General features: G+C 36.4%; 2 protein-coding genes across 5 annotated transcripts in view; one reads left to right on the top strand and one right to left on the bottom strand.

Annotated features, from left to right (window-relative positions):
• Nucleotides 1-19047, top strand: part of FBXL13 (F-box and leucine rich repeat protein 13) — an 81237-nt gene that overhangs the window by 26972 nt on the left and 35218 nt on the right. For all 4 annotated transcript variants that reach the window (XM_051613990.1, XM_051613965.1, XM_051613981.1 and 1 more), the window contains 3 exons: nt 10922-10974; nt 14391-14491; nt 17812-17941. In XM_051613990.1, the coding sequence (XP_051469950.1) occupies nt 10922-10974; nt 14391-14491; nt 17812-17941 (284 nt within the window). The remainder of the gene's footprint in view (nt 1-10921; nt 10975-14390; nt 14492-17811; nt 17942-19047) is intronic.
• LRRC17 (leucine rich repeat containing 17) lies at nt 1281-8209 on the bottom strand. The gene is made up of 4 exons (XM_051613998.1): nt 8134-8209; nt 6719-7582; nt 2876-3031; nt 1281-1857 (listed from the first exon to the last, which is right to left on the bottom strand). Exons 2-4 carry the CDS (start codon nt 7473-7475, stop codon nt 1451-1453), a joined length of 1320 nt encoding a protein of 439 aa, XP_051469958.1. The 5' UTR covers nt 7476-7582; nt 8134-8209; the 3' UTR covers nt 1281-1450.

Raw genomic sequence — 19047 nt, forward strand, 5'->3', positions numbered from 1 at the left:
ATCAGGATAAACTTTAATAATTAAGATAATGCAGAAGATATGCCCAGGAGCAGGGATGAGTCAGATAGTGTTGTGTTTGATAGAAAGTTTTTAAAAGATGTTAGAGAATAAGTGACTACATTATTCATTTTCTCAGTAAAGCACCATTAAATATATTCATAATCTGAATTATGGAGGACACGAAGGAATGTAGTTAATAATAGGATGTGTTTGCTTAAGGATTCTTTGGCATTTCTACCACCCTTAATATTTTCTGCAATTTTCTTTTATGTTGTTCTTTTATTTCATGTCAGCATAAAAGCACTGAGTGCTTGTATTTCATTTTTAAAACAAAACATGTCACCTTTTGGGCTTGTGGCTAAAGCACCAGAGCAACCCACAACACTGTAATTGTGTTCAGATCTTTAAAGGGGCAGATTTTCACCCTGGAGTGTTCCAGAACTTCTTCAATCATAAACAACATATATTGAAAGTTTTGACCCTGAATCTCTATCCTGCACTTACATATTTCTAACATTAGGAGATTGGACTAGGACTTGAACTGGGAATGCTAAAGTTTTAATCCAGCATCTCTGACATGTCCACCATGTGAGCTTATTTACCTCCAACTTGGATGGACACTGGTGTGTTGGGTGCCGACCACAGCAAACTTCACATGGTCCTCTTCACCTAGAAGTGATGTCATAGAATCTGTGTCCAATTGACATGACAACATAAAATGTTTCCTGGAAGGATTTCAGCTCTGCCTACTGCAAAAACCAAGCAAGGCACAAATGAGCCTGTGGAACTGAATCTTGGGAACCAACTGTGCCTTGGCTGGTCATGGCTTCAGGCAGGCAGAGGCTGAGTTATTCACTCAGGACTGAGCAGGAACACTGGTATTAGCAAGTGAAAACAAACTTCTGGGTTTGAATCCTAATCAGTAAAACAACTGCTGTTCCTCTTTTTCTAAAACTTTAGGTTATTTAAGGTTAGTCTTCAGTTTAATTTTCATGTACAATAAAACAACAGGAAGCTGATACAAAAATCTTAGAAATATTTTTTGGTAAGATTTCAGGAAATTGGTACATACAAAGATCAGAAAAATGGGGCTCGGGCACAATCCTGCAGCAATTTCCATGTCAACACAGAAGCTGTGCTCATACACAAGACAGCTCCTCCCCACCACATTATGTACATTGGTGTCTATCAATTTCTACTGTATAGTTTGAAATATTGCCAAAATATTTCACAAGAATGTCCAGAACAAATTGTCAGAAACAATTACTTGATGAAGAATGCTGTATAACTAATGCCATTCTGTAATTATTAACTGCAATAAACTAAATCTTTGTAGGCAGATAGTCCTACAAACAATCAATATAATTAATAAAACTGTAAACAGCATGTTTTTCATTCTCCAAGTATCAAATATTTGAATGTACTACCAAAAAAAAAAAAAAAGATTCCCTTACTTGCCTATCACAGTGACAATTACACCGTGCTTCTTTACTGTTTGAACTGATTGTTCTATGTGTCGTTCCCATTCCTCATCATCTTTGTCCAGATCAAAAGTTTCTGGATAAATGGGCAGCTTGTCTTTTGGACACTCCTCGTAATAACTTCGAACGTATTTTCCAACAGACCATCCTTTGTATTCCTCGGGCATTTTGCATTCTAGGCCATTGTAGTGAACATTGTAGTGATGCTTCAACCAGTAGAAAAGGTAATGGATGTTGTAATCACATCTCCAAGGATTGTCTCTTAGCCACAGAATTTTCAGAAAGTAAAGATCTTCCAGTACTCCATATTCAAAGTTCTGCAAGCTGTTGTTTGATAGATCCAGCTCCTCTAAGGTGTTGAGGCCTGAGAAAGCAGCTAGTCCATAGAAAAATATTTATTGGTACCTTGTAAAGATTAGTTAGAAAAAAACATACATATCTGCAGCAAGAAAAATGGTTTCAAAATGATGCATTTATTATTTTATTTTTTTAACAAAGGCTACAAAAAAGACTTTTCAAACACTGAGCTTTAAATGTGGCTTGTATCTGGTCTAGTATTTTTTGTATGCATTTATGTATTTTCTTGTGTTTAGAACCTTTAAATTAATATTTTAAGATAGGGAAGATAATAAACATGGAGCTTAATAAATGATGCTTCAGAGTCACATTGCAAAGAACAGTTCACACTTTTTGCAAATGAACTGTTTCATTTAATGGCAGAAGACTGAATTTAAATAAATTGACTATGTCTATTGTTAAACAAGTTAGTACCATTTTACTGGTATTACCACTTTCTACTATAGTTTAGGAGAAAGCTCTTTTTGCTTCATACTTTTTGTCTCTCTTTCTGTCTGCTTTCATAAATAAAAAACAGATGCACATAGGTGATAAGCAAATTGCCAACAAGGCCACTTGAGTTCTATTAGTATATAACTTAAGAGCAATTATATGTAGTGAATTTTAACCCCAAAACTTTAAAGTTTAAATCCTTTTGGTTTGTCTTTTGCTTTATTGTCCAATATAATGTAAAAGCAGCCTCATTATACAACAGGTTTTCTTAGACTTGGAAAAGATATTTAAAAAAACATCCAACTAGTTATCATTTTGGGAAATGATTAGCCTTCTGTCTGCCAAATTAAATCTTTGTACTCAGTTGGTTTAGTGTTAAGAAAGGGCAGCTGAAATCAGTCTTTCCTCATTGACTTCTATGATGAAGGCATTTCAATGCAAGCCTTTATTTTACTAATTGAGTGGTACAACAGGTAAAATTAGCACCAACCTCTAGTTTTTAAAATCGTTTTTCCCCCACATTCATGTCTGATAGACTCATTATCAAGGTTTTTTGTTAATAAAACACAAATAACTTTAAAAAGAGTGTTTGAAATTATTCTTACCAGGATCAATGTAAGCTATTCCATTACTGTTTAGGTTTAGTATCTTCAGTTCACTGACATCTTCAAACTCTTTGGCTCGTAGTTGTCTAATTTTGTTGCTGGACAGATCAAGTTTAACTATGTCTGGAGGTATGTTACTTGGAACTTTCTTTAAATCTTAAAAATGAAAAAAAAAAAGTAACTTGTGTCAGTTTTAGATTATTCTTACCCTTAGGTTTCACGGTTGCACACCACAGAGATTTGTTGGTCTAGCATGTTTCTTGTTTTCTTTCCCCTTTATCCTCACTACCAGTGTCAACATGTTTCTTTTAACTTCTGAATTTCATGGCTTTGTTCACTTGTATCTGCATTTCATGTGAAAGTTGCTCTCTTCATTAGTGCTTATTGTAAAGCCTCTTTATTCATTTTAGGTTTTTATTTTAATAGATCTGTACTGTTCATTGCTTAGGGAAAGTGTAGGTAGTGAAGATACTATACCAAGAAAAAGTACGTGTGAAGGGCTTGATCATTTAAAAGAAACCAGAGTTAACTACATTTAAAAAATGATCATTGGTATGTGAACATTTTCCATAATCAAATTATAACATGCTGTCTTACATCCTTTGTTTTGTGTTACCAAGAAGTTAAGTGTTCTAAGTTTTGTCAGCAGTAAAAATGCTAGTTGTCATATAGTGTTTTAGTAATGTTTAAGACTTTATAATTTTTACAATACAGTTGTTATTTGTCCAGGCAGGATAGTGTCATTCTGTTTATCTGCTTCTCCATTTTACTTGTATTGTTGGTGTTAGCAAAGTAGCCAAGCACCTCTTGCTCATGTGTAAATATCCTTGCAGTGTTCCTTGCAACAGAGTTACAGAAAGAATGGGTTCTAATCCAGTAGTAAGGGCACATTATTGAGAAATGCAAACTCTGGTTTGAATCCTCCAAGATAATGTTGGTAAACATAATCTCCAGGATTATGTTACTCAATGAGTGCTCCAATCCTGGGCTGGTGTTACAGGAAAATGAGCCGTAGCTCTTATTTGACCCATCTTTGAATGAAAACAAATAGTTTCTGGATCTGTGCTGAAATTTACTTCTGAAGTTCTGAAGATGTCTGATGCATCAGGTCTTCTTGAGACTAAAGCAACATATCAGAGTCTTGCTGCTTATATCTGATTTTGAGCAGAGCTTTGGTATTGTACATGCATAAATATTACAACTACTCCAGCCTGCTGTGGTTGGAGTGCTTCCTGCTTGTGCAGATGTCAAAGTTTCAGGGTCTGTTTATTGCCAAATGAATGCAAACAATGCTTGAATTTAGAGACTTCAGAGTTTGGCAGTACTAGAAAGTAGATTTTTTCAACTGCTCTTACAAATTCTTTTGCAGAGCAGCAGGAAGTTATTTCTGCATCCAACTTTTGTTGCTCCTTTTGGTATAACAGATTCAAGGATATAGGATAACTTTCATTATGAAGTACTGAAATATCTGGTGTACCACTCATCTGATGAGACATAAATAAGTTCTTCAAAAAGGAGAACAGGCACACGGTAGTATGTACTTTTAAGATGTTTCTTTCATGAGCTTTCTTGTATTAACTGAAAGCTGCTGACCTGTTGTAGAGATGCACAGGACTTGTATACCGTTTGTGACTCCGTCCCCTTTATTATAAAGGAATAATGGATTGCAGCTTTTCATGTCATCATACTGTTTTGGCAATTAATGCACCTTTCTTTCCTACTCTGAAATCTTGTCCATGTGCATTTAGAAAAATATTTGTTTCCCCAGGATTTTGGGTGCATTGTACTCCTTTTTTTTGATGAAAATTCCAATGAAATTGTGCATCTGCTGCACAGTAATCACATGCGAAGACATTAAGTACAGTGCTTTCATCAAAGATTACTGTATGTTCAGAAATCCCAAAGGTCCATGGGATATCTGCATCCAGCTGTCAAGCATATGCACAATAGATCTGATGCTTCCTAAAAAATATAGAATGTACTCAATGTGTCCATGCTAGACATTCAGGAAGTCCTGGATGAATACACTTCTTTCTTGACCTGAAAGGAGGCCCTGTATCCTCTTGTACACTCATGTAGAGGTTGCAGTAGCTTTATTCATTTGTTATTAGTACTGACAACAGTAAACCTATTTTTAAAATACCATAAAAGCCTGTGAAACTCCCACAAAGAGCAGACCACATTGAATGTTTCTATGAACTTAGAGAAAAAAGTAACATTTTTCTAGCAAAAATTTTTAAATATATTCATGTATTCAGCTCATCTCTTTGATAACACTAAATGGGGAGAGCTGGAAAGTCAATCTTTTCCTATTCTTATTAAAAAATATGTTCTTATTGTTTATAATACAAGATATTCTTATTGTTTATAATACATGCCTGCTTTTAGTTCAGTAGCACAGTTTACTGGACACGTAAGGTAATAATGATATAATTAAGATTGTATGAAGGATGATTACAACCATAGTCTGTAATCTAATAATTAAGATCCTATACACAAGGAAAGGTAAGGTAGATTAATACTAAGAAATTAATAAATGTTAGCCAGTAAAAAAAGAACAAATTGTTAATAAAAAAGATGTAGTAGCTGCATGGTAAGACAAAGAGAAAAGTGAGCCGTAGCAAGAAGGAAGGCATTTAAGAGAGGGAAAAATTTAAAAATGTGGACCGTTTTTTATGACATAGTAGATAAACCATGCAAACAAATACTGATATTGTTGATTCTTTATATTTAGGTACTGTCTCCTTATACTGATTTCTGAGGGGCTTGTCTCTGGCATTGTGGTGCAAGAATAGGGGCACAGACAGTGGTTATATAAATTTAAGTCACAAGCAAATAGAAGTTTAGCAAACACATTGCAAGATACAAGTGGGCAAAACATACTGCAGTGATCTGGTATTGCAGACTATGCTTGGAGAATTTGGGAAGAAATAGTCCCAATTTTGCCTCATTCCACCAGTACTTTTTATTCCAGATTTGTAGAGTTAAAGAATTACTCTCTTCTGAAATGTTTTGTTGTTTGCTTTGTTTCATCGTGGGATAAAATATGGGAAATGTAAAGCATGAATAAATGTGCACTTTTGTGCTGATATGTCCCCCAGCTGGTTTACCCTTGAGGCTTAACTCTGGGTTTGGGGAGCCTGAGAAGGATTTAGGAATGGAATGGATCCAAGTGTCTGAAAAACATTTGTTGAAGGCCCTTCAACTTTGAAATATTTACTGAGTGCTGGGAGGAGGAAGGCAGAGGATGTATTGCTTTATGAACAAAAGTATGGAATTTCTTCCCTTAGCAGAAGAAATATTACACAGAAAATGAGAGTATGCAATGGCTTTCCTTTGCAATCAGGTTCCTTTGGGCATTTTAAGCACAGCTGGCTGCTCCACTCCTGATTCACAGCTCTCTTCTGTCAGTTATTGCTATGTTTGTGTCTGTACACTGGAAAGAAGAAAAGACACTCTGCTTTTTTCTATCAGTACAACAATTTTAGCACAGCTGTAATTTAACTGATCAGTATGTTTATAGTTGTAAAATCAGACTAGAGAGGTGATGGTCCTTCAGTAACTTCATTACCTACTTAATTTTGTTCCTCTTGATTTTTGTTAAATATCTTACACTAGCACATTAAAGAATATCTGTGGAATTGGGGCTACAGAGTAGAGGTGAAATGCAGAAAGTGTTCCTACTTGCTTGTAATTAGGAGAGGAAAACAATGAACAGCATTAGTTAAAGTAAGCAAAGTGAATACTAGTACTATATTAATTTGTTGGAAATAACGTGAATAAGTGTAGTTAGAAAGCAAGAATATTAAAATCATTAATTAAGTTTTAAGGAAAGATACAAACCTTTTCTTTTGCAGTTCAGAGTTGGCACAGGGAACACATACATGTGGCACAAAGAGGAATCAAATTCTGGTTTGACAGCTTCAGGCTTCTCCCTTTTTATGTTTTGGGGCACCTGCCTGTCCTCTTTGCTACAGAGCTGTTCAGCTTTTATCTGCTTCAGCTTTTGATTTTTCAGTTCTATTGGGTCCACACACTTGGCATAGTTTCCCAAATTCCTGTTTGTTGGAACCTGTAGCATTGTAACAAGAGTTTCTAGTTCACAGTTGCAATGCCAGGGATTATCATAAAGACGTAGGTAGTTTAGACTGGGCGTATAAATAAAAATCTCCTCTGATAAACTCTTAATTTGGTTATGTTGAAGTAAGAGTGTTGTAAGTTTAGTCAAACCAAAAAAAGCCTCACTCTCAATTTTTGATATATCATTCTGTTGTAAATCCAGACTTTTCAGTACTTTGTATTTGGAAAACATATTATTCTTCAATTTACGAATCCTGTTTCTTGCTAGCAGCATGTGTTTTAAATCCTCTGGCCAATTAGATGCCACAAAAATCAGCTTTCTTTCCTGACAATCTAGGTATTTCTCATGAAGATAAGTGTATATGTCACATGGCAGGCCTCGGGCATTGCGCTTAACAGTGCTAGATGCTTTTCTTAAGATGTTTTCCCTTTCATTGTTTCTCAGACTCCTATTCCTTGTCTTCCTACAGTCAGATGCTTTGCAAAGAAGAAGTAATAGTATAATAGTAACTACTTGCATCCTGACATTCAGCTGGCCCCAGTTATTTTCTTTGAGCTGGAACAGTTGAAATTTTTTTATAGTCTTGATCAAGATCTGAGGAGGCACAGCTGGGGTATATGGGTTCCCTGTGTTGGAAGAAAAGTAAAACATTAGAACAGATGAAACAAGCATTCAGTCAAGTACTGAATCATCACACTACTTGGAGTTTCACAAATACTTTGGATATTTAATGTCCTATCTGTTTTTTTGTTGTTGTTACTGTCTCTGGTCTACTGCCCTTCATTTTGATTAACTATGGGAAACTGTATGGACCAACTTCTAATTGATCTTTGTTAGAAGGTTCTCATGTATTCAGAAAAATGGCATCAGGCTGAATCTTCTCTGCATTTAAGTTCATCTTAGAAGATGAGCTTGAAAGAGGAGCTTGAAGCTGATGTTTTCCAGCTTTGTGGGTGCTGACACACTGCAACACACAGAGTCAGAACAGGGTAAGTTATCCAGTGCCTATCAAACCCCCAGCTTTAGGCTGGGTTCAAGTGTGGAATTGTTTTTAGGTTGAGCCACAATTTATTGTCACCAGCTCTGCTACTACCAAGTGCCTCTCATGGCCTGTGTCAGGTAGGCAAAGATGGCTGGACTGCTCTGAGGAGGACCTAAAAATAATCTTTTCAATTACCTGTGAGGTTACATGCATCTGAGCACAGGCAGAGTGCAAAGTGGACCCACAGGTCCTGGCCAGGGCCTCCTTCAAACCACTCCAGGTTTGGCTGCCTGAGGAGGGAAAGTGCAGAGGGCTAAGTCAGGAGCTTTTGCTTTTCCAAGAAAGCCAAACACAATCAGTAGGAATCATTGTTAGAGGAAGACAAGGACTGCTCCCTGCAGCAGTGTCCAAAATTGCCTCAGTATGTTTAGTCATTTTTTGGCATATATTCCCTTCTGAATTTCCTGTAGTACTCCTGATCACTGCCCTTTTCCTTCATTTTCAGTAAAGCTTGGCCACAAGTTTGTATTTCCATAGAAACATTTTCATAGAATCATAGAATCATAGGGGTTGGAAGGGACCTCTGAAGATCATCGAGTCCAACCCCCTTGCTGCAGTAGGAACCCCTAGGGCAAATCACACAGGAACATGTCCAGACAGGTCTTTAAATTCTCTGGAGAAGGAGACTCCACAGCCTTTCTGGGTGGCCTGTTCCAGTGCTCTGTCACCCTCACAGTAAAGAAGTTTTTCCTCTTGTTGAGGTGGAACTTCCTGTGTTGCAACTTGGTGCCGTTTCCCCTCATTCTGTCACAGGGCACCACTGTAAAGAGATTGGCCCATTCTTGACATCCACCCTTCAGATATTTAAAGACATTAGTAAGGTCCCCTCTTAGTCTTCTTTTAACTCTCAGGTTTTTCCTACTTTTGCTAGACAGTATCATTCCTTCTGAATCTTTTTTTTTTTTTTTTTTTAGTTCTTCACTGTTTGGCTTAACAAAATTGACTTTTTCTCTATTACTGTTGACATCTTTGCACTATGCTCAGTCTTTTATGACCTTAGCACCTGGTAAGGTATTGAATCCCAATCTTTAGTGCAGATCATTTCACAGATGTTTTGTTTCTAAAACATGGTTGTTTTGGGCTCAAAAAGCTCGTTTTTATTTGTAGGAAGGGTGGCACAATAAATCAACTGATAGCAGGTAAAATTCTTTTGAAAGCAAAGAAATTGTTCATTTTTAAACAAACTGGTACATCAGTTTAAACCACGTCTCAACTGTAGGGTGTTCTCAGTATTTGTGCAGTCCTTACTCATTACATGGATGGAGCAGTCCTGTCTGTGGATGTTCCTGCCTCCCTCTTATCCTTGTGGCCAGTTGCTAATAGTACCTTTGAAAACCCATTGACTGGAGTCTCCATTTTGTTCCTGTAGTTGCCAGTTGCTTATCTGCATTCAGATTATGTTAGCTCACGATATGAATGGGTGTTTGCATTGATGACTTTGTCCTTTACATGAAAAATGCATTTATTTTGTGTTATGTTTTTGTCAATGATATGCTAGTCTGTGTAAATTGATCCCATGTTTTATTAACTTGAATCATAACTGGGATCCTCTGTGTTTTTTTGAACTGTTGACCATTCTGGTAATGTGATAGCTCATTCTATCCAGGGGAGCCTGGAAATAGAAAAAGAACTTGGGGGGAGAAAAGGTAATAAATAATTATGGAGATATTATTTCCTCTTTCTTTCCGCTTCCTAGGTCTGAACTGGAATTTTTTTACTACTATTACATTCTGTCTGCTAACTAATTTATACCAAAATGAGCAGCTGCTTTCAGTAGCATGTACAGGTTCACACATTAAATTATAACTGTGTTTCATTTAGTGTTAGGGCAAAAAATGTGTAAGAGGTACGTAATTTCTGTGGGTTAGCAGCCTTAAGGGTGATTTTAGTTGGTTAGGTTCTTTAGAGTTGTACAATCCCTCTCAGTATTGTCCTACTCTTCAAAAAGGCTCTGAGTTAGATAGAATAACAGCTCATCAGTGAAGTCACAGTCTCTGTAGAAGTGAATATACAAATCTATTGTTGGACTAATGCTTGATTGCAGTTAAGCACATGTAATTTGGCTTACCACGTGAAAATGTGCTTGTAAAGAGTTTAAAATTATGTATTTTTTTAACTCTGTAAACCTTTCATACTGCATTTTTCATACTAGGTATATGGATCAGACCTAATTTTTTTTTCATTTCAGTTAAGGCAGGTCAGTTATTTTTGAAGATTAGATTAAGACAAAAAGTATTACTATGTTTAATAGGAGTTTTTGCATCTTTGCCTTGGAGGATAGACTCAAAATTTGGCAGAAGAGCATCTGAAGGGATGTGTAGGTGTTGTTTCTAGTGTCAGACATCTATATTTCATTGTTTTGTTAAAATCACAACAATCTCAAAATAGGAGTTTCTAAAAATAGATTATATACAGTCAGAAGAAACTGCCTCAGACAGCTAAATTATCTGAAATCCCACACCTGCAGAAGGTAAAAGGGACTTCTTCTACAATTGTTCTGATCATTGCACTTCTACTTTCAGAGGGAAAAAATTGCTCATGTATAGGATTAGGTACTGGTGTCATGATGCATGGTTGGGAGGAAGAGAAGAACCCATGTAGGAAACATAATTCTGGCCTTTCCTAAGATGAAGTTCCATAATTAGGTAGCTTTCTGGTCCTTTGGTAACGTAAGACTGGAAACAGTTTGGTTCCTAGGCCAGTCATTTGCTGATGGAGTGTAAGAAGAAGTATTTCCCCAGCACAGCTTACTCCAACTTTTATTCTACTTCTGCTTTTTTGTGCTTTCTTCTCAGTAATCTGCTGTGGCCATGGTTTGCCTAGGTGGACTGAATCTGTAACAGGAATTCTTATGTTTGTGTTGTACACTAAGAATTTGAACTGTTCACCTTTAATATGACATTTTTTGTTTATTTATTTTTAGGTGAATGTAAGAATTTGCAAGACTTAAATCTCTCGGAATGCCAGGGATTAACTGTAAGTACTAAAGCCTTTTTCCATAAACTGAGAAGGAAGATTTTTTTTAAAGTGCTATGGTTGTTTGGGTACACAAATCTTCCTGGTAAAAAGTAGAGACTTATATTCTTAATTACTTTGAAAATGAAGTTTAGTAGGATTCAGAGATACTCAGTGAAGTTCTCATTTGTTTTCTACAGTGCCAGGGAAAAATTATATACCCAATCTCAATGAATTTTAACAAACAGGCTTTGAAACTTCACAAGTCTGGGGGGAGGGGTTTTTGTGTTATTTTAAGTTTGAAGTTGTCAACAATGATAGAGTTTAATCTTATGTTGTTTCCAAGTTCCTTGATTCCTTCATTCCTTGGTTCACTTGGGCTCTAAAAATGTCTCACTAATTTTCTAGAGTTTTTTGAGGGCCTTTATTTAAAAGTGTCATAAGTATGCAATCACCATGATGTATTTGTTCTTTCTTTTTCCTTTAACATTTTCAGTTTTATCTCACTGCTATTAATTCTCTTTAATGTTTTTTCTTTGCTCTTCTCTGATGGAAAAACAACATTTGACTCTGCTTTAATTAGTAATTTCTTAGCAATAACACTGATATGTGCAAATTTTTCTAATAATAAAATCAATCTAAGAATAAAGTGGTTTTTTTAGAAATTATGGCTACTCATAACTCTGTTCTGTTTGGCTGTTAGTGTGCTTACTAATACACATTTGATATGTACCAGCAAGAACATTCCTAAGTGATGCTAGGGTCAGGTTCATAGGGTAGCAGGGGCGTGCTGATTACAATCTTGCCAATACAACCTACTAAGCACCTGGCTGCCTTCTTCAGGTGGGCACACTGCTGACATCTACTGAAATTGTTGCTGACCAGGACTTTCAGGTCAGTGTGTCTGATAGTTGCTTTCTGCCCAGTGTCTAGATATACTGATGTCCATCTGCTGGTGCATGGGGTTATTCTGTCCCAGATGCGGGACTTTGCATTTGCCTTTGTTGAACTTCGTGGGGTCTCTGTCAGCCCAGTTTTCCAGACTAAACCTTGATGAATATCAGTTCTAGACTCCAGTGTGTTGATACTCCACCAGTTTGGAAAAATCTGTGAGTTTGCTGAGAAGGTTTTCTGTTCCTGTCATCCAAATGATTTATAAAAATACATTTAACAGTACTGGCCCCCATATTGACCTTTGAGGGATGCCAGTTGCCACAAGCCACCAATGGGACTTAGTACCCTTGGTGACAACTCTTTAACCTGACAATCCAGACAAATTTTCACTCAACTTGAAAACCAGCCTTTATTTTACCAATTTGGCTATAAAGGATATTGTGACCTATGTTGACGGCCTTGCTGAAGTCAAGGTACACAACAGCTGCTTTTCTCTCTATACCCATAGATCCAGTAATTTCATCATTCATCATGCCTTAGTGAGGAATCCTTTGCCCTTGGTAAATCCATGCTGGCTGTTGGCTATCACTTACTCATTCTACATGTTCTTGGACAGGGCTTCAAGGAGGATTTGCTACATAACCTTCCAAGGGATTCAGGTGAGGCTGACTGGCTTATCATCCTTCTTCCATTTCTTGAAGATGGATATGACATTTCCTATCTTCCAGTCATCAGGAATCTCCTCTGATTGCCTTGACTTTTCAAAAACGAATGAGGCCTCTCAGTGACAGGAGACAGCTTTCTTAGCAGTCTTGGATGCATCCTGTCTTGTCCCATTTCCTCAGGTGTTCCCTGACATTACCTTCTTCTACCATGGGTGTTTCTTCTCTTCCACAGACTCTGCTAGCAGGCTTCTGGGAGGCATCTGGGAAACCTTAGAATAAGCCTTATCAGTAAAAAATGAGGCAAAAAAATAATTTAATACCTTGGCTTTGAAGATCAACCATCTCTCCTGGGCTGCATTACTCTACAGGAATGTCTACCATGAGATCCTTTTAAGCCAAAATCTGCTCTTAAGTTCAGACTTTTTCTTTGACAATTTGTCCAATTTTCTTCTCTCAGGGTTGTAAACTCATTTTCACAGTTGCATTAACCAAAGCCACTCTAGTTCTTCACATCCTTGACCAGTTTTGCCTTGTGTGTGAAACAAGCCCAGAAGAACATGTTCCACAGACCACTTGTCAGTCACGTGTATCAAGCAACACTCTCTAGAACTCTCCTGGACTGTTTGTGCTCTGCCATACTGTTCCTGCAGCAGATATTGGAGTGGTTGAAGTCTCTCATGAGTTACTAGGACAGACAATTGTGAAGCTTCATTCAGCTGCCCAAAGAAGGATAGCTACCTTCTTTTCTTGAGCAAGCAGTCTGTAACAGATACCTACTACCATGTAATCCTCATATGTCTAGCCTCTAATATTTAATAATAAGCTCTCAAGTGACATGTCACTCATTCCAATGCAAGCTCCTTTAATCGAGGCATAACTTTGCAGAATGTGACCCGTCCTCACCTTCTTGGCCTGTCATTCCTAAAGAAACGTAACCGTGGGTTGCAGGCCTCCAGCTATGTGTGCTACCCTTTCGCATCTCTGGAATCCAAATGAAATTGTAGCTCTGCACCTGTGTGTGGACTTTGATCCCTGCTGATTGATTCCCATGCTACAGTTGTTTGTATTCAGACACTTGAGATGGACCCCTGGTTGTGCTGCGTTCACATGGAAGGTTTCAGAGCTTTCCTCGTCATGCTATCCCTTCAGTGCTTTCTCACCATTCCCTAAGCCTTCAGTTGTCTTCAGGTTATGGTTATCTTCCATCAACATACTTAGTTTTACTGATGTCACCTCTCTCAAATCCTTTGTTGCAGGAATATATTTCTAAAGCACAAACTTTAAAGTTGATTGCTATTGAATTTCCAGCTATCTTGGTGGTCTTTTTGCCTGATTACTGAAATAGTAGAAAGATGACCACAACATGGCCAAAGATACACACTCAACTACTGTATCTCCATGTATTAAATGGTGACTTTTTGCTTTTCTATTATATTGACATTTACTGTGAAACATCCTTCATACTAGGAGATCTGTTCCCATTATATTCTGATGGAATGATATGTAGAACAATATAGGTAGTATCACTTCTGCAGGTTGATGAAACATGGAAGCCTTACAAGTACTTAAATTTAATGATCCACCTAAAGGGTAGAACTAAACAGGAACCAGGTGCTCTGTAGGAGTGTGGTTTAAAATGTTTCCTTGAACTGGAATGTTAGAATTACCATACTTAGAGTACAGTAGCATCATGTACCTCTTGGTATTATACTTTAATGCTTTTAGACAAAATGTCTGTAATGTACAAAATTATTATGATGATTTAAAGATACTTATTAATGTTATTTTCCCTTGTTACTCTGCATAGAAATGTAAGATAAATAAATACAAATATAAATTTAATGTACTCCTGAAATTTTTTAAAAATGTGTTATTCAGGATGAATCCATGAGACTCATATCAGAAGGCTGCAGAGCTCTTATCTGTTTAAATCTGTCATATACAGATATTACTAATGGAACACTACGACTATTGTCAAGGTAAAGTTGACCAGAAATATTAAAGTATGTTTGTTTTAATCTTGCAGGAAATTTAGAGGCATATGTAGTAGAAATATTCTTTGTGAGTGATTTACAGGATTCTGTCTGCTACACAAAAGGAAAAAAATGCCCCATACATTTGACTTAGCAGCTATTTTTTCTTTTTAGTAATATTAAAAATACAAACTATATACTTCACAGTTTTACAGAAACTTTTAAAAGAACGTACTGGCCACATTTTTTTGAGCATGTCCATTTACTCATGGTCATACAAGAAGTTTGCCTGTTAGGTATGTTCTAAAAAAATATTTTTGCAAGAGAGGACTGCAGATAGGTATATTGTGTGAGCCAAGTCCTTGCATGATAGCTGCAAAAGAAAGAGGTATTCCAAACTCTCATTTGGAAAACCAGAGAGCTGAAGGCAGAGAATTTACATTCTTACAGAGGTCTGTCATCCCTGTTGTAGATGTGTCCCTCCATGAGACTTGAAGTCTGCCTAGGAGGTAGAATTGCTGCATTAAAAGCTGCCATAAAGAGGCATGCTGGGCCACCTGAGCTGTATATAGATTTGAAGAGATCTGTACTTTGTTTCTCTTTCCTGTGAGAAAAACTAGTATCTTCCTTTCACCAGCAGCCTCACAAAGTCCAGGAACATGTTTTTCTTTGCCGTGTGCATAATACATTTTGACTTTTGTTTTTTTCTTAGTCTGCAATGCCATATGCTCATACAGCTAACTTTTGTTTTGGCAAAGTTTTTGGTGTCTCCAATCTTACCACTCATCTCTTAATCACTTTTATTCTTATCGTAATATGTGTTTTGGCGATGTTGGCTGATATCTTTCCTTTTTAAATTTATGTTGAAGTTTGGTACAGCTGTTCTATAGGTCTTCTCATTGTATTTTGCTCTGGTTACCTGAGCATACTGTTGGCACCAAAAGTCAGAACGCTTCATTTCTTTTGATGCATTAATAGCACGTACCCAAGAAAGAATTTTCCAGAGTAGGTGCAGCTGTCGATGCAAGAAAATGTTTAAAACAAAAAGAAAAATTTTCCACTGACAAAATATATTTTGCAATTAACCTGTGCTTTGTTGATAAGAAGTTTCCCCAGTCACACAATGCTTCCAGTTTAAAGCCGTAAGATAACACTGTTTTTATTGACAATTTTTGGACAAAATACAAAGCTCATTGTTTCTGAGATTATGGGGATGTACAAAAAGTTGTTGTCTTGTGACGATTGTGATAGCAGACAAGTTTCATAAACATTCCACATACCATCTCAAAAGCATCAGCTCACCACAGGTCCTGTGTAACAAGGTAACTAATAGAAAGTTCTTGGAGGTGGCAGTATTGCATTGATAATGCTGTATGTGACATTTGCTATTGTATATCAGATGTGCATTACTGGAACAAGGAACAAGTGAAGTGTAGGCTGAGTGTGCTCAAAACTATATGGTAATTTTTAATTCTACTGTTCCATTCAAGCATTTTAACATCTGTGTTACACAGATCATCAGCTACAGTTTTTCTCTGAAAAGTTCTGTTGCATAGGATAGACATGAATATTGTCTACCAGGAACAAAAGTCAGAAGGTCAGTTTGTCAGATTGGTTGAAAATAATGGTCCTGAGATTTCTGGTGCCAAAATTAATTTAAAAATCATCATGACAGAATTCCTGCAGAATTTGGCTGTAACAAAAAGCAAAGATTTTTAGCAGTCTGTGTGCTCAAGCTTAAGTTTTAAGAAATCTGTCACTTTAAAAATGGCAGAAGAAAGCATGTGTTAAAGTTCCCAGATCATAAAAATGGGTCATATGACCTGTAAATAAAATCAGTGTCTCTTGAAAAGTATTGGGAGGTTTTGATCACAGTCTTCAAAGTGCAGCAAAAAAGGCTGTCCTGTGTCTTAAGCTGTGCAACCTTGCAGCAACATATACTCTTAAAAGACTCAGAACAGCCAGAGGGTAAAAACCAGTCTTTTCATTTATTATCTGTTTTATCAGAGAAGTTTGGAAGTGTACTCTGTCTGACTTTGATTTTCCCCACTCATTTTTGTGGAATATGTTGCTTATGCTTCTACAAAGAAGGATACTTTTATTTCTGTATTTAATTAAATGTTTCCATTAAAAAAGCCAAAACAAACAAACAAAAAACCCAAAAAAACCAAAGCACCACAAACACATGCCCTAATATTCTAATATGTGGTTCTGGTGCATATTGTGTGGTTCCCCCCCCCCCCCCCCATGAAATGTAATCTTATAAGTGATTTATTTGTATTTTTGCAGTATAACTTTTTGGGATAACATTATTTGCCAGCTTTCTATTGCTTTTTTTTTTGTTGTGCACTTCAGGTTAGCATGTTTCCCCACTCTATATTGAAAGTATAAATTCAGTTCCGAAGATATATGCCACTCCTTAAGCAGTCAGCTCCTCAGTGGGTGTTCCCATCTCACTCCAAAATGCCTGTTTTTGCTGACTTGCAGAACTGCATGAATATGTCCATGATTTTCTGTGTGCTTCCATTTGTGGTGCTTGTGGCGATTGTTACTTATTCCAGTGAGATACGTAGTTCAGTAAAATGAATAGTTTTCAGTAAATTATAAACCAAAGCTTCAGATGGGAACTGAAGTGTATTCAAAGTATAGATTCTTGCTTTTACAGAGTGCTGTTGACTAACATTTTCCACTTACACAGTTTGCTTTCTTTTAATTAATGTTTAGTATAAAAAAAAAAGGTTTTCCAAAAGAACTGATCAAAACCTGATATTGGATGATTCACTTTTGGATAATTCCCTTTTGTATCTCTCTCAGTTTTTCAGATTATTTCAATAGTACTCTTCTAAATAATTATATGACTTGAGAAGCTCTGACTGCACATTTCTGCTTTTAATGTCCTTTGATAAAGTTCTGGTTTTCATTTCCAGCAGGCACTGCTTGTAAAATGAATGGCAAAGACAGTCCAGCAAACTTATACTGAAAATTCTATTAGCTTTCAAAGTATGTACACAAAAATCCTAGTTAATTAAAAAGTAAGCTTTTGCATTTACTTGAGATAACTTTGAAATGACAGTTTTCATATGGTAGAGTATGTTGTGTGAGAGTGCTATACCCCAGTAATTTGCGATACAAGGAGCAGAGGAAAATTTGCAGCAGAATAAAAGAGACTTTCAAATTTCAGCAAGGAGCTAATTCTATTTTATATCAAGCATATTTTCAGTAATTTGCAGAATACTTTAACTATAGTATTTTATGTTACTTTGTTTCTGTAACATATTCTTGAAATAATTTGCTCTCTGTTTTACTTTTTCTTTTTTTTTTCAAAGCTGCTTTCCCAATTTACAATATCTGAGTTTAGCTCACTGCAAAAAATTCACAGACAAAGGATTACTGTACCTGGGCTCTGGAAGAGGCTGTCACAAGCTCATCTATTTGGACATTTCAGGTTGCACACAGGTTTGTAGTTCACGTCTTTCTTTCATTCTGTGGAGAAGAGAATCCTTTAGATGACTGGCTGCATCCTGCATTCATGGTATACTGAAGCAGAACAAGCACTGCAGCAGACTTCCAGGGTTTTGAATTACATGACTACAGCTGTTTAAATTTTACTAAGGAATAATAGCACTATAGGTTTGGATCCCTTCCAACAAACTGTCAGATCTATAAACAGCTAGTACTTACTGCATAATGAGAACAAGGCTTGCTTTTTGTAGCCATAAATAGACTAATTCTATGTCATGATTAGTTAGAGTTTTAAATCAGGACTTTTGAAAATGTAGTTTTTCCCTAGTTTAAAAAAAAAACAACAAACCAAAAGCCACATTGCACTGGGAAAATAAAAGTTTACACTTGATTTCCTGAGAAGGAAATTAATTTTAAAAGTTAACCTTTACTACTATTTTGTATTAGTTTAATACACAAATTGAAGTAGCATTTATAAATGAACTGCAATCTAAAAATAATTAATGTTTTGCATTATTTTAATCTCCTACTAATCTTTTAAAGAAAACCAAGGGTTTAGAATCTGGTACTATTTTATAAACTTTCAAATACATACTGTATCTGGAAACATAGTTCAAAAGCAATGTGAAATGCCAAACTGTAAGGCAATAAAAGTCTGTCAATGTTTTAATAAAGACTTCCACATGTACTTTTTTAAACACTGAGAGACTCTTCAAATTACAAAATGTATGTTAAATGATAAAGAGATGGAGTCTGAGGAATATAACAATTTCATTTTCCATCTAACAAAAACTTTTCAGGATCAAGGATGAAGGCAGATAGGACAACAGTCTTGTTCTGACTGCTCTTTACTGTGAGTGTCTGTTTCTTGTTCCTGAGAATCAAGCTGAGACTATTGTGTGGTGACTGTGAAATTTGAAATGAGAGCTGAGGTTAGAGGAAAATTAGGAACTACCTACCTCTGAGTTACCTTTTCACAATGCCAGTAATTGGTTATTTTTTCCAAAAGTGACATTCCTGTTTGTTCAGAAGTGTAATCATGAGCTGTATCTGCCTTTAGAAAGCATTGACCTAATAAGAGTCAGAGAAGTGGTGATCAT

This window comes from Apus apus, chromosome 1 (genome assembly GCF_020740795.1).
Source record: "Apus apus isolate bApuApu2 chromosome 1, bApuApu2.pri.cur, whole genome shotgun sequence".
NCBI classification, from domain to species: domain Eukaryota; kingdom Metazoa; phylum Chordata; class Aves; order Apodiformes; family Apodidae; genus Apus; species Apus apus.

What these genes read in the sequence shown, in the direction of transcription:
- LRRC17 (XM_051613998.1), bottom strand. Translation starts at nt 7,475, where the DNA reads ATGCAAGTAGTTACTATTATACTATTACTTCTTCTTTGCAAAGCATCT. An exon ending in TCTGAACTGCAAAAGAAAAG is followed by an intron (nt 3,032 to 6,718) that starts GTTTGTATCTTT and finishes TTCATTTTTAAG; the next exon opens with ATTTAAAGAAAGTTCCAAGT. An exon ending in AATAGCTTACATTGATCCTG is followed by an intron (nt 1,858 to 2,875) that starts GTAAGAATAATT and finishes TCTATGGACTAG; the next exon opens with CTGCTTTCTCAGGCCTCAAC.